The sequence below is a fragment of the Abramis brama genome (assembly GCF_963993115.1).
Source record: "Abramis brama genome assembly, chromosome: 17".
NCBI lineage: Eukaryota > Metazoa > Chordata > Actinopteri > Cypriniformes > Leuciscidae > Abramis > Abramis brama.
In genome coordinates this window covers 34,931,397-34,950,930 of record NC_139979.1, presented here as the reverse complement: position 1 = coordinate 34,950,930, position 19,534 = coordinate 34,931,397, and the positions used below count along the sequence as shown (strand labels likewise).

General features: G+C 39.3%; 1 protein-coding gene across 2 annotated transcripts; it reads right to left on the bottom strand.

The window, feature by feature from the left end:
* Positions 1–2,205: 2,205 nt before the first annotated feature.
* Positions 2,206–12,969, bottom strand: yrdc (yrdC N(6)-threonylcarbamoyltransferase domain containing). 2 transcript variants are annotated; one of them, XM_084088473.1, is made up of 7 exons: positions 12,820–12,969; positions 12,213–12,361; positions 10,079–10,277; positions 8,739–8,853; positions 5,033–5,152; positions 4,818–4,948; positions 2,206–2,830 (listed from the first exon to the last, which is right to left on the bottom strand). In XM_084088473.1, the coding sequence occupies exons 2-7, from the start codon at positions 12,286–12,288 to the stop codon at positions 2,761–2,763; spliced, it is 711 nt and encodes a 236-aa protein (XP_083944599.1). In that variant the 5' UTR covers positions 12,289–12,361; positions 12,820–12,969; the 3' UTR covers positions 2,206–2,760. The 2 variants fall into 2 exon arrangements, with proteins under 2 accessions (XP_083944599.1, XP_083944598.1); XM_084088472.1 differs by lacking the exon at positions 12,820–12,969 and having other exon boundaries at positions 12,213–12,453.
* Between the last annotated feature and the right edge of the window lie 6,565 nt (positions 12,970–19,534).

Below are 19,534 nucleotides of genomic sequence, written 5' to 3'. Positions count from 1 at the left end.
GAACATAAATATAAAAGCTTGATTTTAGAATAAAATTTCAGATGGCACTTAGACACTTTTGCATCTGAAGTCTTTTGTACCATATTACATAGCTTATTATAGCAGACTTTTATAGCACATTACCATCATAATTATTAGTGTGTAACTAATGTCTTACTAAACACACACATACTGCACTAACACACACTTACTTCCACTATATATATATATATACATACACACACACTTATATAAACAAACCATCAACGTCAATATAATATAATATATATAGCATTTACACAGGATTGATGCTTGTCATTTGGTAGTGGCAGTAAGTGTTTGTGTAATAAGACATTAATTACAAGGTAATAACAAGGTAAAAACTATGATGGTAATATGCTATTATGGCACATGGCTCAGATACTGTCAGGCTACTTGAAAAAAAAAATAGTTAAGCTAACTACTTAGCAATATATTTGTATTTAGCTACCCCCTAAAACTGAGAAACACTACATACTCAAATAAATATGATATTTACCAGAACTGCCTGTTTGAAGTACCTGTTCTCGAACACCTTTCCTGTCCTCGGTCCAAACAGTTTGCAGCCCTTTAGCCAGTTTTCTGTCCGGTGAGTGGGAGTCAAAAACGGCTACAGCAAGGGTGGACCACTTTACCTGTCCTTTTCCCACGCCATGTCTGAAAAATGTCTGAATTATTTTATTTCTGCCACCAGCCTTTGCCCAAAGATCATTTTCTTTTTTGTGTTTCCCTTTTTTATATCTGGCCATGATAACTGTGGCTGCAGTATGCTAACAGCATGCAAATCTTAATTGACTCTTGAGCCCTTCCCCCGTTGGTATACAACCGGAGAGGAGTCAATCAAGACAGTTCCTAGAACTCAGAAGTCCCTCCATCAGGTCATATGGCATTTGTTGTGCCACCTGACACCTATATGAACAATGTACAGTTGGTTTTATGACTGTAAGTCATCATCTTCAAATGCTATTGAGCTTTAAATATTAATTTTGAGACGGTCCCTAAATATGCGAATATCGAACGTCCAACGTCAAACCAACTTCATGCCAGTATCATCAGCACGTCTCAATGCACTGTATTGTTAGTACATTAAGTTGTATGGGTTTCTAACAATTCGTATAATGAAAATAGTGTTATTTATGCTGTTAAGAAGAGTTTGGCTGTAATATTATTATCTTCTAACTCTGTTTTATCGTACATGAGTGAGTGTTAATGGTGTATAAACGTGCTGAACCGCCCATGTTCAAGTGTGAAGGCCTGCAGTTATCACACAAAATGGATGACGTGTAAAGTGGTATTATATTGTGACAACTAAAATGTTTTGAGATTAATATGCACTACATATAGAGTACAGAGTAGCCTATAATATACAGTTACATTAATTCTGATTTATAAGTAATATGATTTGCATTTTCTTTATTTTATATTTTCTTTATTAAATAAACTCCTGATGTACTTACAAACTTTCCAATGCCTCGTTTCATGAGTACAGAAACTATTTGTACTACTGTAGACGTTTGGTGCCATTCTTTGGCTCGAGGTCAATGTGCAAAGGACCCTAGGTTGATTTTACTCCGACCCATCCCCTTAAATGAAAAATAAAATATGATAGAGCAATATGAACAGTGGAAGTAACAGAAGTTCATACAAAGCATTTTAGCAGGCTTTATTAAACATGAAAATAACTTAGCCAAATTATATGCTTTATATTCTTTTGGTTTTTCTACCAATACATTTAAAAATTACAAATGCAGTGAAAATACAGGTATCGGTTACGCTATCGGTATCGTCGAGTACTAAAAATGACAGTATCGGTATCGAACTCGTTCTGGAAAAAGTGGTATCAGTGCATCCCTAGTCATTATTAACCATAATTTATTTATTCCCTATTGAATAAGTGGGGTTACAAAAAATTGCTAAATGTTGCAAAAAACAAAAACAAAAAATCGTTTCTAGTCACTTTTTTGAAAAAGACCAAAAAAAAGGAAATTAAAGAGTTCTGAAATTCACAAAAAAAAATAAAAATGTTTTAATGTATTGAGGAGTTTTGACTGAGTTTTCTGACTGTTGAAACAACATGAGGGTGAGTATATGATGACAGAATTTTCATTTTAAAGTGGAGTATCCCTTTAAAAGGGTTATGCAGTTATTTTGAATTTTAGTTAAAAGAATGTGAGGAATGTGCTTAAATTACTATGTATGCATTATTTATTGATCAAACAGCTTTACGACAGGCAACAAACATTATAAAAGGCATTATAAAAACAAAATGTATGAAATAAAATGAAACAAAGCCAGCAAGGACATAATATTTTAATTTCAAAACCTAAATGTTGATGGACTATTGCAAAAATAAAATTAAAATAAAAAGATGGCAATAAGATGATTAACTTTGCTTTGGTCCACAATGCAAAACCGTACAGTAATAAATGAAAGTTCATGTCAGATTCAGGTTCTGACTGTTGCTCTGCCAGAGAACAACGGACTCCTCCGAATTCGACAATCACTAGAGTTTAAAACTGCAATAAATAATAAAAATAAAAAAACTTAAGTATTAGTGTACTTTAACATATCAATCAACTCATAATAACACTCCCAACATAACACACAGTGTAACTGGAGAGCTGTATAGAATGACCCAGACTCCTGAGAGGAAGATTTAAGGCACCAAACTCAAAGCTAAAACATGAGACTCGGTTCAGAGAAGCTCTTCTTCATGGGCCGCTTCTCCCTCCGCTCTGAGACTCAGTGATCGACGGGATCCTCCTGGAGTCCATGCTTGCCCTCGAGGACTTTAACTGTAGCAGAGAGAGCGCTGAGAGACAACACAGGAGAACGGGTTTTTAAAATGACGACTTTTGTTTTTAAGTCTCTACATAATAAATCACTGTCTCATCTTTCAGATGCAGTTCCCATCCATAAACCAAACAGGTCGTTGAGATCCTGTAATCTTGATTAAAAATGCTTAAACACCTTTTATCAATAGCTTTCAACCAGGTATTGTGTTGGTAACAGCTTTCAATGTTTATATTGTGTTGAGTTGTGTTCTTTTGTATTGTTGTATTTGTATTGTATCAGATTTTAGTTGTATTGTACAGCACTTTTGTGTCAACCTTGAGTTGCATTGAAAGTGCTTAATAAACAATAGGGCTGCACAATATATCGAAATTATCGAAATATCACAAATGTATCGCAATATGCATATCGCAATGGCTTGCAATAACTGGTGTCATGAACAAAAGACAGAAAATCACTCGCTGCTCTCGGCTGAATAACTTTTGTAGCTTTAATAAGAATCAGGATATGTTTAATTCATACAGTGAAAACTAAGCCGTGTTTTATTTTTACATTTGATTATTCAGTTTCTGTTGTTTAATAACCCTAATGTAGGATAACCTGAACCCTGCTGATGTTAAAATAACACTTCTTATGCTACAGTAAAACACTGATGTTCACTGTCAGAAGTTGTAGAGATGTTTTCTAGTCACAAAAAGAATGTGAAACGCATGTAGGTTATATACTTTTAAATATATTTTAAAGATAATTTTAAGTTTATTTTACACACTTTAAGAATTATCGTATCGCATTATTTAATGAGTTATTGCATTGTTCTTCAATATCGTGCAGCCCTAACAAACAATAAATAAATCATTTAAAAAAGGTTGTATTTGAAGTAAACACCACAACCACAAGAATATAGAGAACAAGAGGGACAAGAATATAGAAATTGTTAATATATCAATATTTCACGTTCTTGATTAAGCTGTTTGTTGTTAGGATGACAAAACGGTTTAAAAGTTACATTTTTAGGCTGATGTGTCTCAGAAGACGCTTTAGTTTTAACCGTGAAAGAGTGTGTGGAGAGATGAGAGTAGATACACATTTGCACACATTACACATTAATAAAATTCCTAAATGTTTGCAAATATTGTTTACCCAGCGAGAAAGTAATTATAATCTCAGAGGACTATGTATATTTAATCAACCACAAATACATTCTACATTAAGAGAACATTGTTTATCAAATAAAGGAGTTAAATTAGGAATAGTTGCTGTAATGAGTTAAAACAAGCCACGTCTCTTTTTCAGTTTAAACATATTTTCAAGAGAATAACAATGGAAAAATATTCAACAGAATGAAAATGAACTAAATAGGCTTGCTTTTGGTGTGGACAATGGTCCACTAATGTGTTAATTTTATGAACAGATGTTGTCATTAATGTGCTGCATTTATGATTCTATAGTTAAGGGCAGGCATAATAAGCTTTAGCTTCTGCCTGCACCTGGTCATCTATTGTGTTTTATGTTTCGAATGATTTGTTTGAATGATCTGTAAATGACCAAACCGAAATAAATGAAAAAATAAATGAAAACATTTAGTCCCCCTGTGGTGAAAATCCAGCTTTTAATGTTGTTTGTATGTGGTGTTTATAATATGCTTTAAGACAAACCATGTGTAAATTCATAAGTCGACACCATTGCTGAGTATTTTCTCCTTAAATATGAATAAATTCTGTAAAATGCCGCTTTGGTAAGTATCCTCGTAAACACAGTCGGTTATGTCTAAAGTGAACATAAACAGTTGAGCTAGAAAACGTGTGTGTATCAGTATATTGGATCCGTGCAGCTCTTAAAGGGACGGCAGCCTAATAAACCTGCTTAAACGACGAGACAAAGATAAAATCACTCCGCAGACGTTCACAAGTGTGTTTCACACTCCTCTGTTCTTGCCTCCTATATAGTAGCGAAGATGCAACTCAAGTCTCTATGAACGTGTTAATGAGGTTCTGAGAGTCACTCACCATCCCGGCCTGATGATGCGGTATCTGCCACTCACGGACAGATCCACGACTGTCGAACCCAAGCGGTTCTGATCTCCAATCGGGCCTCCGTCCACCACAACCGCCAGACTGGGCCACAGATTCTCAAACTCCTGCAGAAAACCACACACACACACGTCAAACTCAGACCAAAGCCCACTGAGAAAGCACTGGGAGTTGTGGAGTCGTGTGCTTACGCTAGCAGCAACCGTACTGGTGTGAGCGCTGACGTTAGCGCTGGTGAGCGCGAGCGGTTCGCCACACATCTGACAGAGGCGTCTCATGAACGGGTGATCTGGGATACGGACCCCGATGAGCTGCAGCAAACACAACAATAATGACACGGCTCTTAAACACACACAACAACAGGGACAACATTGACTAAAGTACACTCGTAGTGAACTTCACATCTTAAAGTCCCCCTGTGGTGAAAATCCAGCCTTTAATGTTGTTTATGTGTCTATGTGGTGTTTTTAATATGCTTTAAGACAAAGCATGTGTAAATTCATAAGTCGACTCCATTGCTGAGTATTTTCTCCTTAAAGGGGTCATATAATGGTACATGCACTTTTACAAGTTGATTGTACTGAAATGTGTGTTGGCAGTGCCTGTACACAACCATCATAAAATGATAAAAATCCATCCAGTTTTTTTTATTTTATCTTCTTATATGTTTCCTCCTGTCTCAAATCAAGCTGTTCGATATTGGCGTTGAGAACCACTACTGTAACCAATCAGATCAACGTGTGATCGTCAACCAGAGGATCTCTGAGTGAGTGAGTGGAGGCGGGGCTCATTTGCATATTCATAGAACCGCGCATACTAAATGAGGCAAGCGTGTCGAGTTACATTCAAGCTATTTAAGGCATGAAGATAATTTTTATCAAGGAACAAAAGCTTAATTATATCATTTTGGTGATTAAAGATGAGTTTTAAGAGATACAATTATTGAGTACAGGGGGACTTTAAGTACATTTTAAAACTGTACTTGCAGAGAATATAACATTGATGAAATGATGAAATGAAAGGACACTTAAGTGTACTTAAAGAGCGACACTTTCAGGACTCTTCTGGTAACACTAATTTACAGTGTTACATACATTTACTGTAGTAATAACTATAAATTATGCATAATTACATGCAACTCACCCTAAAAACAAACCCTAATCCTACCCTACAGTAAGTGCACATAGTTTAATCATTTCTCATTACTGTACTGTATCATTGCACAGACACCTTAAAATAAAGTGTAACCCAATGTTTCTTAACTCACTTTATAATAGTTCTGTTTTACCTTCAAGTACATTTTAAATCTTTGTTTTAATAATCTTTTGTCATGCTTTACAGAAGGACACTGATTCTGATGTGTTAAAGCACATGTAAAGCATTTGATTATAAATTTTACGGTAGTATGTCATGACATTACATTTAAAGTTGATATTATCATTATCATAAATACTAAGATATTTAAAGGGATACTTCAGGATTTAGCATTAAGCTTTGTATCAGTAGAAAACCTGTAGTATTTTAATTACCATGCTTTCCACCCTCATATCCCCCTGAGAGGAGAGATTTATGTATTTTTTGTCTGAAAAAATCCTCCGATGACGCAAAAATCGTCATTTTGTGTCATCGGAGGATTTTTTGGCCAGAGGCGAAAGACTACAGCCAGTAGGAGGAGCTGTCCCGCATGTTTTCAACATGTGATCTCACTCACAGAATGTACAAGCAGTGTCAGCCATCTTTATTTGGAAGCTAACCTATCGAGTTCTTATTCTGTGGAGAAAGCTGAGTAGTAGGGGTTACCATACATCCTCTTTTTCCCGGACATGTCCAGCCGTCGAGATCGTCCAAAAAGTCCGGGATTCGGCTTTTGCTTTCTGCAGTCGCCATTCATTGTTTACATGCACACCTTTTGTTTCAATCTAGCTGAATTCATTCCGATTGGTGAATCTGAATGTAGTGTTTACATGAACGCTAAACAAGTGATCGGTTGATGTGCGTTTTACCATTGCTAAGAAAATACCCGCTCCTCCGTGAGAGATACGAGACCGGTGCGTCTCACAGGTGTCGGTCATCAGTAATCACGCCACCGGCCTCACGCCGTTCTCCCGCGGCCCTCAGTCTCGTCCTGCTCGCCACAGTAAACATGATGAATGGCGACTGTAGAACGCAAAAGCCGAATCCCAGACATTTTGTGCGATATGCGATCTCAAAAACCCGGGCAGACTCGTCACGGAGACTCACTTGTAGCTTAGCTTTATTGTTTACAACTGCTCTCTAACCGGTAGGCGTGGCTTGGGAGTGGTCTAGTAGAGCAGCGAAGCAAGTGCATTCTGGGAGTTGTTGTCTTTCATCCACATGAGCCAAAAATAAATTCTGGCTTTTCTCAGTCTAGAAAGCTCCAAATTCAAAAATAATTTCACATTTCTACTACATAAATGACCCAATTTAAATACACATTCATCTTTCCAGAGGTGAAGTATCCCTTTAATAATTTAATATTTAATATTAAGATTATCATAAATACATTCAGCAGTAACTCACCACATTTTAAAAGACAATAGAAGTAATTATGGAATTACATAAGATGTTTTTAAGTGGGTCAAAAAGCACAACAAAGTTCAACTAATTGCATTTAATATACATATAATCTACAGTAGTCGACATTTGAAGTGGATCAAAAGTTCAAAACATTTCATCAAAGTTATACATGAATTTTGAACAATCGTTCTGGTCTTAGGACAACTTTGATGAACTTTTTTGATCCACTTCAATTGTTGAAAGATTTGATTAAATTGCAAGTGCACTTAACATGCAGTTAAGTGTATAGAAACATTACATTCAGACTTAGACCAGAGTATATAAGCTGCAATCCGTAGTATTTCCTCTGTGTCGCCATCTCTGTTAGAAATCTGCAATTGCAGTTATTGGCGGAATTATCAGCTGTACGTGGGTTGTGCCTCGGCACGGACGAATCCAGTGTTTTGAGGAGAATGTGCGGCTGTCAGTCGGTGCTGATACTGTCGTTCGCAATCACAGATTATACTTTTGGAAGTATGACCAACATTAGAGTTTTCACCGGAAAATGTTCTGAACAAGTAACATCCACTTTTGTTCTGAGCAACTAAGGGGAAAAAGCATTGCCGTAAATCACACTGATTAAATCTAACGATCGCTTATCATATCACGTCAAACCGTGCAAATTATACTTTTGTTCTCAAATTGTTAATGTTAACAACATCAGCATTGCGTGACTACATGTAATGTGTTAGGGCTCCCTGTAGTTCAGTCTCCATTTCTGTGCAGACTAATGTCTAATTATCATACCAGCAAATTAATGTTCCTTAGAACTGGCTCTCTATGATCCAAACACACGTATCTGTAATCAGATGCATATTTAAACTGGAATATAATCTAATTTTTACCTTTCTAAATGCCCTTTCAATATTTATCCTGGTTTTCGCATGGGCCGGTTGCAGTGTCTTTTTCTGTAGCCACTCCGAAGTCTTTCGCGTTTTACACCGGGTGAGTCTCCAGTCGTCACTGGTGATTGTCGTTTGAACCATTGTGAATTAATTATTGAATTATATCCAGTGCTGTGAGAAAAGGCTATAAATCTCCACCTCCAACATCCTCACACTCACAGCCGACTAGCCGAGACTCTTCTTTATGTGGACAGATGTGACGTAATGACGCAAAGACATGCTTGAATTTCCCGCTGAAATCCACCAGTACCACTGGAGTTAAACATTATTACAAGCTTACCGGTTTGAAATGAGCTAAGGCGAGCAGAGAGTGTTGAAAACAAAATTATTTTGGATCATTTTTAACCCAAAAAAGTTACGGACTGCAGCTTTAAAGTAAATGTTGAGTCTAGGGGTGTGTTTCCGAGAGCCTAACCTTAGTGAAGGGATTGAGATCAGCGTTCAGTGTGTCGGATCTCTCCAGAACGAGTGTGACGGGTCCCGGCAGCAGATCCGACAGCAGATCCTCCTTCACAGACACTTTACAGAACCTGCACACAGCAGAAGCAGGCCTTACACCACACGAACACCACAGCACATCATCAACACCTCAATAGCAGTATTACTGCACTAGATCAAAAATCAAGTACATTACCGTGATGCAACAACAAAACCATGTCTCTTCTGCTCACCAAAGGCTGCGTTTATTTGATCAAAAATACCATAAATATTGTGAAATATTATATTAATTTAAAATAGCTGTTTTCTATGTGAATATATAGTAAAGTGTAATTTATTCCTGTGATCAAAGCTGATGTTCAGCATCATTACTCCAGTCTTCAGTGTCACATGATCCTTCAGAAATCAGTATAATATGATGATTTGATGCTCAAGAAACATTTATGATTATTATCAATATTTTTGTGGAAACTGTGATGCATTATTTGAAATAGAAATGATTTGTAACAAATGACTTTTCAGTCACATTTGATGAACTGAATGCATCTTTGCTGAGCCAAAGGTTGGAAATGACAGATTTTTATTTATTTTTTTGTGTCAATGAAATAAATGTACTATATTTTACATTCATAAGGTTCTTTATTTAATATTTAGAATTTTTAGGGGATTTTTTTTATACTAAATTATATTTATGCTGTATTTATAATCCATTTATTCTCTTTTTGAGAACAGACCTGAAAACTAAATGTCCAACTTAAACTGGTAAATCTCAAACGCTTTAAAGCGACAGACTGAAGTTTGATCTCTTTTCAAAGACGACACTTTTAGATTATTGCTGAAGTGAAAAAAGTTTTAAAAAGTTAACTTAGAAAAAAAGTAACAGCATTTTATGTGTATTGTCATAAAAAAAATGCACAAAAATAAAAAATTTCGAAATCATATTTTACTCTAAAACTGTGAGAAAATCAAAGCAATAAATCTAAACTCGCTCTGTTCCAAATTTGAGGTTGATATCACAAAAAAAATTAGCTTTCAGTGAGAAAATCTTGTTCGGCTGCAGTACCACACGCTTCCACTAGAGGACATTCGTGAAATACATTTTTGACCATGAAACAGAACAAGTGCGACTTTTTTTTCAGGACCATTTAACCTTTTCGAATCATGTCCATGATTTTTTACTTTTTGTGTTCACATAGCAAGTGCCAAAACCTTTACCAAGTTTTGTACAATTCCAATGAAGTAAAAATAAAAAATAAAAATAAACACGTAAAACTTTCCCGAAGAGCCCCAGAGAGTTAGAGGGCTGCAGAACTGCACCTGTATATGTCCTGTATCTCCCCGACACAGATGGCGAGAGGCTTGTCCCCGTTCCGGCCCTTGATGTCGTAAACCCTTTGTACGGCGGACGAGTTCTGGGCCACACAAGCCAGACCGTAGATGGTGTCGGTGGGAAGAGCCACGACCTGCCCGCTCTTCAGAGCCGCTGATGTGGACCTCAGGGCCTCCAGAACACACTCTGACACACACACCAGGGAGAAACACACACATCCAGAGAAACACGGATCAGAACACACTCTGACACACACACCAGGGAGAAACACACATCCAGAGAAACACGGATCAGAACACACTCTGACACACACACACCCGGGAGAAAGAGGATCAGAACACACTCTGACACACACACCCGGAGAAAGAGGATCAGAACACACTCTGACACACACACACACACCGGAGAAACACGGATCAGAACACACTCTGACACACACACCAGGGAGAAAGAGGATCAGAACACACTCTGACACACACACACACACACCCGGGAGAAAGAGGATCAGAACACACTCTGACACACACACCCGGAGAAAGAGGATCAGAACACACTCTGACACACACACACACCGGAGAAACACGGATCAGAACACACTCTGACACACACACCAGGGAGAAAGAGGATCAGAACACACTCTGACACACACACCAGGGAGAAAGAGGATCAGAACACTACAGGTACATCCACAGGCTCCAACATTCACATTTGTTTCATTATTATTGATAATAATTGATAATAATTGATAGACTCGCATTAAAAGTTTTGGAAACATTTGCTACGTCTATTTTAATTTGTGCAAAAACCTTGTATTTTCAGATCCATTAATCCTATAGGCCAGGGCTTAATATGATTAAAAAATATTTAAAAAAAATATTAAAAATAAAAAATATTTAAAAATATGATAATTTGCATGCGACTCACATAATAGTTTTTCTGTTAGCCTATGTTACATTACAGCATTTAATTTCTTTACTCACTGCAAATTTGCAGATGTACGATTACGATATATATTTTGTACATGCATTTATTTTTAATTAAAACAACATTTTAATCAAATATATAAATGCATTATCTATTTAAATCATACTTCATGTAATTTATGCAGTTTTAAATTTTAATCTATTTCCTAAGTTTAATCTTTTTTTTTTATTTATTTTACCATTGATTTTATTTATTTATCTTTCATTATTTTTTTATCAGTTGTATTTATATAGTTATTATTGTTGTTTTACATAAAATGTATTCACTTTTATTAGTTTAAATCAAATATATACAAATCATTTTTTTTATTTAATAATTTTAATGAATAATTTTGCCCATTTAATTCATGTTTTTATTTGTTTTAATCATTTGTTTAAAACAAGTTTGATTTATTTTAATTTATTTCAATCTAATACAATCTATCTATTTCTATTTTGTCTATTTTACTTAACTTTATTTATTTATTTTAATTAATGTTTTTTTATTTATTTCAAATGTATTTTTCTACACTGCTTTTTCTCTGAACCTGTCCCCTGCCTCAGTTTGAACACCCCTGCTATAGATTGTTATGAATATTAAAATTTTAGAAATATGATAATCTGAACAAAGACTGAAATAATTGTGACACGTGAGTGCACAAATATATTAAATATAAACTGACCCCCAGTTTCAGCATCACCAACCAGTTCACCCAAAGTATAAAGCAAGCATTTCATACTTCACATAAAGAGCATGCTTGATATTAAAATTGTTAAATATGCACAATAATACTGTTAATAAGTGATCACCTTTAAACAAGCAAATTAAGCAAAAACAAAAGGTTAATTTTAATTATATGTCATTTAATACAGAAATTGCCAGCTATAACAACATGACTAATGTAGTTTAACAAAAGCAGACAAAATATGACAAAAATAAATATTAAATGTCATTTAGACCACATGTTTCTGCAGACTCATAAACTCATGAAATAACTGAAATGACACTGAAGTAAAAACATTAAAGACACCGCTGGACATTTTGGAGGACAATTTACACACAGAAACCAGAAGTTACTCTTGAGTCTGCGTTATGAAACACGAGCATAAGTGTGTGTTTATCGGCTGATATCATGATGGAGATGTGATTATAACTCACCACGCTGCTGTGAAGTCAGATACTCTGAGCTGTGAGGGGGAATCCGCAGCACTCTCGTCTTCAGCTCTTTACACATGATGACACTCTTAAAGGGCTTGTTTCGTGTAAAAGATGAAGTATTTAAAAGTGTGCTGGTCGTGCGAATAAACCTGAAGAACACCATAAACAGCTGCTCTCAATCACAAGCATGCTTTCACACAACCGGAAGCCGCAGCTGACAGCACTTCAAAATAAGAGTCCGGTTGACGCGACCATAGATATCATATATAAAGGCTAGACGTCTCGTGCGCGCTGTTGACCAATGGAGGTCGACGTCCGCACGTGGCGGCCATCTTGCCACAGTGTGCTCGCTCACTCGTTTAATGGTGCATGTACTTTTAAATAACCATAACTTGCTCAATTTTCTACCGATTTTCAAACGGTTTGGTTTGTTATAAACGTCAGAGATGTAGTTATGACACTGCATACATATGAATAATTATAACATACATGTTTAAGCATTCGGAATTATAGCCACGTTAATAACGTTTGTAAGAAACCAAACCGTTTGTAAATCCGTCAAGATTTCAGCGAGATATGAGGATTTGTGTGCATGCTGATCACTCACCTTAATTCACAGCTTCACTGTGACAAGATGGCCGAACGGTGATGCTGGAAGTGACTGCGCCATAAGACATCTAGCGTTTATATATGATATCTATGGACGCGATCCCCTTCTTCTTCTTCTTCTTCTTCTTCTTCTGTAAATTTTATTGGCAGCTTGCAATCATAGTGCATTACCGCCATCTACTGGACTGAGGTGTGATCACATTGGGACGTCATCATTAAAAAAAAAAAAAAAAAAAACCCATAGGACCAAAGCCCAAGCTTCAGCTGGCGCTGCGTGTTCAGCTCCTCCAGCTTCCACCCTGAGCTCCCCCCCCCCCAAAAAAAATAAATAAATAAATAAATAAATTCTACTTGCTAGTTTGGTTTCTTTAAGAAAAGTTATAACCGCCCTTACTGTAGACTGTGTGCTGGTTATACTCAATACATTTTCCATTGTTAAGTCTTTCTTTACCGCTCTCTTCGTATTTTCCCTTTCTCTGGTGTATTGTATACAATCTATAAGTATGTGTTTTACATTTTCTATTACTCCACAATTTGTGCATACTCCAGTCTGATGTTTCCCTATAATATGTAATCCACTATTTAAACTTGTATGTCCCATCCTCAGTCTGGTAAACCATGTTTCCTCCGCCTTTCCAATCCACTGATTTTACTAGCTGTAACCTCTTTGTGTATATTATACAATTGTCTGCCTTTTCCCTCATTATCCCATCTCTCCTGCCACATTCTGTTAATTTTGTATACTTTTAATTTCTGACCTGCTTAATTTGATATCCAATTCAACCCGTTCTGATGTAACAGCTTCCTTCGCCGGCATGTCTGCCTTCTCGTTCCCCTCCACTCCCCTGTGTGCAGGAACCCATAGAAATCCTACGCTTATGCTCTGTTGGTTTATTGTAAAAATGAGTTGATTAATTTAATCTAGTAGATCCTGTCTACATGTAGACTTTCCACTCTGAATGCATGCTAGTGAGGACATTGAGTCTGAACAGATGATCACCTTATTGGGTTTTACTTCTTCCACCCATTGTAAAGCCAGAATTATTGTTACCATTTCTGCTGTAAAAATGGCCAGATGATCTGTTGTCCTTTTTTTAATATTAACATTATACTTTAAAATATGGACTGCAACCCCTGTTTTCCCAGTCTGATCTTTTGATGCGTCTGTGAAAATCTGAACTGTGTCATCATAATTTATGTCAATATATTGCTGAACTTTTTGATATATCCCTGATTTGATTATGTTCTTAGCTTCCAAATCTACCCTGGTGTAGGATTGAAAATAATCCAAGATATTTTAAATGAACAAAGATATTTTTGACTGTTTTTCTACCCCCTCTTTCTACCACAATGACCATTTGGAGTTGCTAAGGCACAGAGGGGCTGATAGTGATCTAGGCTTGCAGGCCAAATGTTTGTACTTTGGGGGTCAATGAATTGTCACACCTTTAGTACAGTGGGGGAAGTGTAATTATCTGATTGGTCAGTTTGAATGTCTCACAGTTGGGTTTAGTCACATGGTCAAGGAAAGGATAAAATAGGATTGTAACTGTTGCTCTGTCTCTTTGATGCTCTGGCTCTCTTCTTCTCTGGGTCCCTTTCTTGGGGGCTCCTCTTTTCTTTGTCTCTCTCTCTCTCTCTCTCTCTCTCTCTCTCTCTGGTAACATTTTTCATATATGCTGGGTACAATTAATAATATAAGTTATCATCATTTCATACATCTATTTTGTAACTATTTTAAGTGTAACCATAAACATAATTTGTCATTAAACCTTTTCAATTATAAATAATGTGCTAACTAGTTTTGATTTGGTATTGACTTTGAAGTGCTACATATTGCAATACAATATTGTCACTATCTATAACAACGCTCTCCCACAAATATTAAGCTATTGTAACTGCGCTTATTTCCGTCGTTGGTATAAGTGGCAGTGGGTGGTATAGACAAGAAATGTGCAGTTTTCTACCATCTTGCCAATAACGTTTCTTTAGTCATTCGTCAGTTCTTGCAGCTTGAACCACTGCAGGAATTGAACGCTGCTTTGTTTCTTCATGACCTTGCAGATTTGTCCAGTAAGACATGGATAGTTTTAATTGCCTTAGGTCTAAAGGCATTTCTTCTACTTCTATTTGTAATGATGGAATAGGTGTTGTCCTAAACGCACCACAACATATTCGAAGTGCCTTGGCCTGTACTCTATCTAGTTCTTGCATTAAGGTTTTAGTTGTTGAACTATAAACTATGCTTCCATAATCAAAAACAGAACGAATCAGTGCAGTATAAATCCTTTTCAGGCACATGCCTGATGCTCCCCAGCTAAACCCTGCTAAACACTTTTTCTGAATGTGCGTTTTAAAATTTAGCTTAACGTCAAACCATACCCCCAAATATCTTATACTATCAACTTGCTTAAGGTGCTGCCCATACAGTTTAAGAACTATAGTAGGGTTCGTTCTTTTTTTGGAAAAACATATAAATTGTGTCTTTTCAATAGATAGGTGAAAGCCCCACTCATATGACCACTTTTCAACCTTACCTATTGCTGATTGCATTTTAACCTTCAGGTTGTCAATATTCCTTCCTCTCACCCATAATGCCCCATCATCAGCATATAATGCTCTACCCATCCTCTGATCTATTCCATTAAAAATGTCATTAATCATTATATTAAAAAGCATTGGGCTACATACGCTTCCTTGAGGAGTACAATTCTCTATTGGATATATACTTGAAAATTCCATCCCTACTCTTACCTCTATGGTTCTGTTATTAAAAAAATCTTATTTAACTTAATTAAAAGCCCCTCCTTCCACAACATGTCATATGCTTTTTCAATGTCAAATAATATAACCAAAACAGCCTCTTTACTTACTTGAGCTTTCCTGATTTCATTTTCTAGACAAATAATTGGGTCCATTGTTGTGCGCCCATTACGAAATCCACTTTGGTGAGGGGAGAGCATTCCTCTTTTTTCAATTACATATCCTAATCTTATAGTAATCATTTTCTCCATAATTTTGCATAAGTTGGATGTAAGAGCTATTGGTCTATAGCTTTTAACCTCTGTTTTATCCTTGCCAGGCTTACCTATAGGGATTACCACAGAGTGCTTCCACATTCCAGGCAATTTCCCTTGCTCCCATATCTTATTATACAATATTAAACACTCTTAGCCACATCTGATAGCTGCTCTATCATTTTGTAACACACCTCATCTTTCCCTGGTGAAGTACTCTTAACAACTATTAAAGCTCTTTTCAGTTCAAATAATGAGAAATTTGTATCAAGTGCACATTCATTTGTGACTTTCCTCCCCAATATGCCTCTATTTTCCTCAATCACCTTTGCTCTCCTTCTTCTTCTTCTGTTGTTTATATGGCGATTGGCAAACCAACTAAAGGTGCATTTTCCGCCACCTACTGGGTTGGAGTATGGAGCACTACTTGGTTGAATACACTTGGGAGAAGAAAAAAAAAAAAATTCAATTGTATCTTTTTTTACCAGTTCTGTATCCTTTATAAATTAATAATTTCTCGCGTATTTCATAATTTGTTCCTTCTCCCAATATTTCCTTGAGTGAATAATTGCTTACACCCCTATCCTTTAGTGATTGAACTAATTCAAGTCTTTCTCTATTATTGTTACGATCTGCTCCGAGACTCGAAGGTAAAGATCCAAACGCAGCTTTATTTAAGGGTAATCCAAAGAACAAGCAATAGGTCATACACTGGAAGGCAGTCCAAACAAACAAACAAAACAAACAAACAAAACAGGCAGGGACCAAAGGCAAGAGAGTAATCCAGGGACCAGAGGCAAGAGAGTAATCCAGGGAACAGGGCAAGATATCCAAAAACCAAGAGACACAAAAACAGGGAAAAACGCTCAGAAGTGCAGTGCAACAACATACAAAACTTCGCAGTGAGTGATGGGGTGAACCAGGCTTATATGGGGTGAACTAAACAAGAAGATGAGATACAGGTGAATGTGATAATGAGTGCTGATAAGTCCAGGCAGAGAATGATGGGAGATGTAGTCTGTGAGTGAACATTAGAGTCAGGTGTGGAGTGCCCTCTGGTGGCTCTCAAGGGCACTCCAGCTGGTTATCGTTACATAGCCCCTCCCCAAAGAACGGCTTCCAGACGCTCCAAAACTGTCCAGGTGGGAGGTGGGATGGAGGGCCAGGTCCGTGGAGCGGAAGAGGACCTTGAGACTGCGGTAATACGGGAGGCCAGGACGGAGCAGGCAGTGCAGGCGACCAGGGCGGAGCAGGCGGCCAGGGCGGAGCAGGCTGTGCAGGCGGCCAGGGCGGAGCAGGCTGTGCAGGCGGCCAGGGCGGAGCAGGCTGTGCAGGCGGCCAGGGCGGAGCAGGCTGTGCAGGCGGCCAGGGCGGAGCAGGCTGTGCAGGCGGCCAGGGAGGAGACGACCCTTCAGGCGGCCAGGGAGGAGACCATGGCACAGGAACAGACACCGGCTCAGGAACACGAACAGACACCGGCTCAGGAACAGGAACCGGCTCAGGGACAGGAACAGGAACAGACACCGGCTCAGGAACAGGAACAGACACCGGCTCAGGAACAGACACCGGCTCAGGAACAGACACCGGCTCAGGAACAGACACCGGCTCAGGAACAGACACCGGCTCAGGAACAGACACCGGCTCAGGAACAGACACCGGCTCAGGAACAGACACCGGCTCAGGAACAGACACCGGCTCAGGAACAGACACCGGCTCAGCGGCGGCCATCTTTTCCGAAGACACTGGCTCGGCGGAAACCATCTTGTCCTGAGACACTGGCTCAGCGGAGACCATCTTGTCCTGAGACACTGGCTCGGCGGTGGCCATCTTGTCCGAAGACACAGGCGTGGTTTCAGCCATCTTGTCCGAAGAGACAGGCGTAGAGTCGGCCATCTTGTCCGAAGACACAGGCGTGGAGTCGGCCATCTTGTCCGAAGACACAGGCGAGGATTCGGCCATCTTGTCCGAAGACACAGGCGCAGAAAAAGGAAGAGGAACAGATTCAGGCTCAGTATCAGGATCAGATTCAGGCTCAGGAACAGATTCAGTCTCAGCGGGACGAGACTCTTGACGGGCGGACGTGACGTGAAGCTCAGTCTCTGGATCGGCTGACGTGACGTGAAGCTCAGTCTCTGGATCGGCAGAAGTGACGTGAAGCTCAGTCTCTGGATCGGCAGAAGTGACGTGAAGCTCAGTCTCTGGATCGGCAGAAGTGACGTGAACAGTCTCTGGCTCGGCAGAAGTGACGTGAAGCTCAGTCTCTGGATCGGCAGAAGTGACGTGAAGCTCAGTCTCTGGATCGGCAGAAGTGACGTGAACAGTCTCTGGCTCGGCAGAAGTGACGTGAACAGTCTCTGGCTCAGGATCAGTGCGCTCTGAGCTTGACGGGACCAGCGGCGAGGGCTTTGAGCTGGGTAGGACCAGCGGCGAAGATGACTCTGAGCTGGTTAGGACCAGCGATGAAGAGGGCTTTGAGCTGGAAAGGACCAGCGATGAAGAGGGCTCTGAACTGGACGGAACCAGCGGCGAAGAGGGCTCTGAGCTGGACGGAACCAGCGATGAAGAGGGCTCTGTGCTGGGCAGAACCAGCGATGAAGAGGGCTCTGTGCTGGGCAGGACCAGCGGCGAAGAGGGCTCTGTGCTGGATGGAACCAGCGATGAAGAGGGCTCTGTGCTGGATGGGACCAGCGGTGAAGAAGGCTCTGTGCTGGACGGGACCAGCGGTGAAGAGGGCTCTGTGCTGGACGGAACCAGCGGTGAAGACTCTAGCTTGGCGGGCATGTCGCTTGCTGTCTCAGGCGCAGCGGGCATGATGCTCTCAGTCTCAGGGGCGGCGGGCATGACGCATACTGCCTGTATGATCTGGCGTGAAGTGCGGGCTCGGCTGGACTGGCGTGAAGTGCGGGCTCGGCTGGACTGGCGTGAAGTGCGGGCTCGGCAGGGCTGACGAGGAGAAGCTCAGGCTGAGGGGATACTGCAGGCTCACGGAGCTCCTCCTCTACCCCGCCCACAGTAAACGATGATCCGCTTAACAAAAGGGCCAGATCAGTATAGTGCTCCAAAGTCTCGTGAGGATCATGCAAGGGCATGAATGAACTGAGCGGTTCAGATAGCCCTCCCCGAAAAAAGATCTTAAGGCATTCTGTGTTCATTGAGGTGAGATTTGCCAGTTCAATAAACTCCTCGACATACCTCTCAATCGGCCGATTCCCCTGACGGAGACGCAGGATTTGTACTGCTGTATCTGATGGCATCGCTGCTGGATCTAGGTATGGCGAAGTTTTCTGTTACGATCTGCTCCGAGACTCGAAGGTAAAGATCCAAACGCAGCTTTATTTAAGGGTAATCCAAAGAACAAGCAATAGGTCATACACTGGAAGGCAGTCCAAACAAACAAACAAAACAGGCAGGGACCAAAGGCAAGAGAGTAATCCAGGGACCAGAGGCAAGAGAGTAATCCAGGGAACAGGGCAAGATATCCAAAAACCAAGAGACACAAAAACAGGGAAAAACGCTCAGAAGTGCAGTGCAACAACATACAAAACTTCGCAGTGAGTGATGGGGTGAACCAGGCTTATATGGGGTGAACTAAACAAGAAGATGAGATACAGGTGAATGTGATAATGAGTGCTGATGAGTCCAGGCAGAGAATGATGGGAGATGTAGTCTGTGAGTGAACATTAGAGTCAAGTGTGG

Coding starts and splice junctions, on each gene's coding strand:
- yrdc (XM_084088472.1), bottom strand. CDS start 12,375: ATGGTGTTCTTCAGGTTTATTCGCACGACCAGCACACTTTTAAATACT. Junction 8,854..10,078: donor GAGATACAGGACATATACAG/GTGCAGTTCTGC, acceptor TGCTGTGTGCAG/GTTCTGTAAAGTGTCTGTGA. Junction 2,831..4,817: donor CGCATCATCAGGCCGGGATG/GTGAGTGACTCT, acceptor GTTGTCTCTCAG/CGCTCTCTCTGCTACAGTTA.